Below are 5,429 nucleotides of genomic sequence, written 5' to 3'. Positions count from 1 at the left end.
GGGAACAGGAAGGGAAGTTGCAGATATAAAAATAAAAAAGGAACAGAATGATGTCACACGGTGTACTGCATGAGCAAAGAGGAAGTGACTCATAAAGACAACATGGACATAATGAAGACCAGAGAGCTGTTGAGCCTCTTTTAGCGGACCTCTGTCCGTTTGTAGGCATTTAACGGGTCTTTGTAGTCATTTATAGTCTCTTTGTAGTTGTCTTATTCACAGGTGAGAAACAGTGCAATATATTTGGGTTTCATACTGAGGATCAGACAAAACAAGATGGCGTCACATAGTCGCTTGTTGCCGCCTCCTGTCGTACCTGCAGGTTCCCTTTAGGTCCAGAGAAACACAGCATAATAAAAAATAATAAAGCTCTTAACACTCTGGTTGATTTTGTATTTTAGTGACACATTTACACACAAATAAAAACATTATCGAGTCATCAAAAAAAATGAAATAACCAAACGTCAACCCTGAAATAAAGTTTTATAATGCCTTTACACCAAAAGTGAAGCAATTTTTATTCACATGACTATTTGTGGATTATTCGCATCATTTGTGCTGGAAAAGGGGCGTGGCTTATCTCCGTAAAAACATTTACCATTTCCGCCACCCACCATGGAAATAACCACTAGTTCTGCTTTATACTTTTATACAGACGACGCCCTTGCGTCTTTTATATATAATATGATATATATAATATGAGATATATATATATATATATATATATATATATATATATATATATATATATATATATATATATATATATATATATAAAAAACTTTGAATGTAATCTATTGAAAAATTATCTATTGAAAAATTGGCAACAAGTTTGTTGTGAACGCAGCATCACCGTCAATTGTAATCTGTTATCTGTGCTTCAAAAACAAATTCTGAACGTTTGTGCCGATCCGACATATTCTGATCTCAGAGTTCTTTGATCCGGTGTCACCGCGACCACATTGTCCCTGCGACGCTGCCGCCGCCGCCGTCACTGAAACGTCGGCACGAACCGCTTCTCGGCGGCGTGCACGGTGACGTGGCGCCGCAGGTGGCTGCCGGAGATGAAGGTCTTGCCGCAGTAGGCGCACCTGAACTGTTTGCAGTCCGTGTGGACGGACATGTGCACCTTCAGGGACCCCGACTGGGCGAAGCGCTTCCCGCAGTGGACGCAGCCGTACCGCTTCTCGCCGGTGTGGACGCTCTGGTGGCGCTTCAGGTTGCTGGAGTCGGAGAAGCACTTGCCGCAGAGCGGGCAGACGAACGGCTTCTCGCCCGTGTGGACCCGGATGTGGGTCTTCAGGTTCTTCAGGCAGGCCAGAGTCTTACCGCAGAAGTTGCAGGTGAACGTCTTCCCGGCGCCGTCCTCGCTGCCAGCGCCGCCGCCCAGAGGCCTCCACCGGTCCCTCCTCGTGAAAGCATGGAGTCTCTCCGTCACCTCCTTCCTGGCGGGAAGCTTCTCCGCGGGCTGCTGCTGCTGCTGCTGCTCCGCCGCCGACAGACTCACCACCTCACTGATGAAAGGGAAGCCGCCGCCTGAGTCGGACGCAGCGGAAACACTCTCACCGGTGTTCAACGTGTAGGAGCAGCCGGGGTCCTCGCTCAAAGGATTCTGGGTACTGAGCGGCGGCTCGTACATCAGGCAGTCGTAGCTGCCGGCCTCCGGCCTCTGGGTGGCGCCGGGGGGCTTTTGGATGGACGTGGAGGCGGAGCCGCCTTCCACGCTCGTCCAGAGCCGAGACGAGCCGCCGCCGCCTTCGTCCGCTACTTCCTGTCTGGTCAGCGAGTGCGGGGCTTCTGTCTCCGGCGCGTCAACAATGCAGCAAAAGTCTTCTGGAAAGAAAGAACATTTAACGGTTTTAGAAATGTACATGATTTATACAGTGATCTGGATGATACGGGTTGTCTTCCAGCGGATCTTAATAAATCTCACGACACGCATATTACTACATGGTACTGTGATATTTTTCACGTTACACAGCGAGAGCGGCTCTGGTACATGTTCTTCTTTGTAGTCATTTAGTGTCTCTTTGTAGTCATTTAGTGTCTCTTTGTAGCCATTTAGAGTCTTTGCAGTCATTTTGAGTGTGTTCAGATGACCTGCTGAATAAAGTGTTCCTCTACTGAAGCTGTACTCACTGTCCTGCTCAGGTTGGGACCAGGACTCCTCCTCCTCTTCTTCCTCGTCATCCTCCACTTTGATCACCGTGGCCGTCAGCGTGGTCGTTCCCGCGCTCAGCGTCCCCGGAGCGTCTGAGGGCGTGTCGGGGTCTCTGCACCGCGGGGCCTCCTGGGTGGACCCTGTGGAGTGCCTCGCCTCGCCTGAGGTTACAGGTCCAATGCTGGGCATCTGTTTTTTGAATGCTTTTAGTTTTGTAAATAAATGAAGCTCAGTGTCGGGTCAATCAAGAAGACATTTACCCAAAAAGGGGTTTCCAAAACATCATAATGACACAGTAATATGCAGACTAACACAATAGGATTTATATTTATTTGTATTTATTTGATTATATATATATATATATATATATATATATAAATATATAAATATATAAATAATCAATATATATATATATATATATATATATATATATATATATATATATATATATATATATATATACTATATATTAATATATATGATTTATGTATATTAATAATACTATTTTTATAAATATATAATAATATAATGATTTATGCATGTTAATAATATATATATATATATATATATATATATATATATATATATATATATATATATATATAATATGTTTATAAATATAACAAATAAATATCTAAATATGACAAATAAATATAATTAATAATATACATATAAATATAGATATTTCTACAGGTGTGTTTATGTATTTTTTTAATCAGGCTCTTTGAAGGACCCCTCATTAAACGTTAACATTACCTCCCGGTGTTCCGCTTCTCCTCGGCCCGTTTCCCGGGTGATGGGCGGGCAGCTGGGCTCGAGCGCGGCCGGTCGAGAGCATCAGCGGCGCGTTGCCGCCGCCGCCTGCCGCCGCGGCGACGCGCATGGCGGCCGCGCGGGCGGCCCTCAGCTCCGTGAGCCGCAGCTTCCTCCGCAGCCCGTCGTTCTCCTTGCGGCCCCGCGATATCTCCAGCTGCAGCACCGCGTAGCCGCTGTCCACGAGCTCGCAGATCTCCGCCACCGCCGTGTTGGCCAGCACCTCCATGATGGCGGCCAGCTGCGCGTGGATGGTGGCGGCCGGAGACATGTTTAAAATACACAACAGACGTACAAAGATAATAATCCCACGCGCGGTGCCGGTCACCGGGTCGTGGCACGGTTGGGCTCGAACTGAAGCTCACGCGCCCCGCTCCGCTCGTCTGGATGTAGAGCTCGCGCCTGATGTAAACAGTCCCGAGACAAACCCGGAAGTGATGCGGGGGGGTGGGTGGGCGACGACACAACCTAGAGTGCGCATGCGCAAAGTGTCATCTTACAATATTTTGAGTAGTGTCAAAATGTATTCCAGTATGACTAAATACTTTGTTTAATGGCTGCATTTAGATTTAAGTCACAACTCTTTTTATTTAATGTTTCATCTTTTGGTTAAAACAAATAAGTTACCACCGAAAACTAGGAAAGCCCACAAATACTGTCATTAGGGGCTGGGACCAGAGAATATCTCTTTAGCGCCACTTTGCTGCTTATTGTTGTCGCTTTGCATCTCTTCCTCGTCGCTTTGCATCTCTTCCTAGTCACTTTGCATCTCTTTTAGTCTCTTTGCATCTCTTCCTAGTCGCTTTGCATCTCTCTGTGGTCGCTTTGCATCGCTGCATAGTCGTTTTGCATCTCTGATTCTAACTGTGTGACCACTGTAGTCTCCATCAAACCATATGAGCTCCTTTAAAGGATTCAGACACAAATCTACCAGACGCTTGTCTTCACGTTGCATTTAACGACCTTTTGATTTCCTTACCATTTAAAAACAATACTTACTGCTCCAGCTGATCGTTTTTCTCTCAACTTTGAGTTTAAATAACTATAAATCCCTGAACTTCCTTGTGTGACACGTTACAAATCTGTCTCAAGTAATAACTGATACGAAGCAGTTTTATTAACCAGGAACGACACATGACTCATACAGTGTTTTAGATTTTTACACAACTGGTATTCATTGTTTATGAAGTGTGACAGGATGGATTAGCTCATTAGAAATTTAGCAAATGTTAGCTTTCATTCCAGAAGCACCTTCTGTTGGATGACTCGGACGCTTTGATCAGCTGATTGTTTTGTCTCCATTTCATTAATTAGAGTTTTAAGAATAAAAAACAAACAGAAAACAGTCCTGAAGGCCAAGCCGACGCCCATAAAGTCTTGTTTAGTTCGACCAACACAAACACAACTCAGTCCACTGCAAGTAGTCTCATTTCAGAAGCTGAAGAATCAAAAATGTTTTGCTTTTTTTATGCCTGGAAAAACAACTGAAATGAATAAATGTCCCGTCGGCGCAGCATCTGGACCTCAAAGTAGAACGCGCTTGAATCTATAAATACTTTTCCAAACCTTTAGCTTTTTGAACTTTTTCTGAAAAAAGGGCGATTGCCTCGAAGCGCTCAGTCGTTCAAGTCGCTGCCGTGGTATTTCTTCATGTGCAGTTTGAGGCTGTACTTGACGATGAAGCTCCGGGAGCAGAGCGCGCAGGCGAACGGCCGCTCTCCGGAGTGCACGCTCAGGTGCGACTTCAGGTGAGCCGACTGGGTGAACTTCTTGCCGCACTGGTCGCAGCAGAAGGGCCTCTCGCCCGTGTGGATGCGCAGGTGCACCTCCAGGTTCTGGGTGTTGGCGTACGACTTGGAGCAGACGGCGCACGCGTAGCGCTTCGCCCGCGGCCCGCCGCAGAGCTGCGCTCGACCCGCCGGGTCCCGGTAGGCGGCGTAGTTCATCATCACGTCGCCGGCGCCGCCGCCAGCGCCGCCGTCCTCGTACTCGAACGCCGAGCTGCTGCCCTCCGACAGCTGGCAGTCCGCGGAGATGGACCCTGTGACGCTGATCATCCGGAGCCCGAAGGCGTCGCCGCCCGGGTTCTCGTTCGGGTGGAACTGAGAAAAGGCCCCACCGTGAAGGTGGCCCTTCGACGGTTTGGTCCACGTCAGGCTGAGGTCCAGCTCTCGGTTTGCGTTGGACTCGATCGGGGAGCCGCCGCCGCAGAAGTACGGCGGTCTGTTGGAGCCGGGCGGGAACGGCGAGCGGTCCCGGTGGACCAGCTGGACGTCCGGGTCCATCTGCGAGGAGTAGGAGCAGGCCGACTCGCCGGCCTCCGTCTCGTCGGCGCCGAGCCGGCCGGAGAAGCCCTGCTCGCCGTGAGGGGAGTCTAGGCTGTAGACGGTCACGCTCTGCTTCTCGGCCGGCGGCGAAGAGGACGACTTCCCGCCGGCGTCTCCGCCGCTCGGCC

The 5,429-nt window shown here is 48.3% G+C and overlaps 2 protein-coding genes across 2 annotated transcripts in view; both read right to left on the bottom strand.

The window, feature by feature from the left end:
- Positions 1-830: 830 nt before the first annotated feature.
- Positions 831-3,245, bottom strand: LOC306732800 (uncharacterized protein; the record flags this gene model as incomplete). The annotated part of the gene is made up of 3 exons (XM_079213963.1): positions 831-1,833; positions 2,140-2,322; positions 2,918-3,245. The coding sequence occupies 3 exons, from the start codon at positions 3,243-3,245 to the stop codon at positions 992-994; spliced, it is 1,353 nt and encodes a 450-aa protein (XP_079070089.1). The 3' UTR covers positions 831-991.
- An 856-nt stretch (positions 3,246-4,101) lies between these two features.
- LOC306740023 (uncharacterized protein) overlaps positions 4,102-5,429 on the bottom strand; it is a 2,784-nt gene continuing 1,456 nt past the window's right edge. The window contains exon 3 of the mRNA XM_079222126.1: positions 4,102-5,429. This exon is cut by the window's right edge and continues 51 nt beyond it. Coding sequence (XP_079078252.1) covers positions 4,591-5,429 — 839 coding nt within the window. The 3' untranslated portion in view covers positions 4,102-4,590.

This window comes from Taurulus bubalis, assembly GCF_910589615.1.
Source record: "Taurulus bubalis genome assembly, chromosome: 1".
Taxonomy (NCBI): Eukaryota; Metazoa; Chordata; class Actinopteri; order Perciformes; family Cottidae; genus Taurulus; species Taurulus bubalis.
Note: the sequence above shows the minus strand (reverse complement) of the source record. Positions and strands in the feature narration are given on the sequence as shown.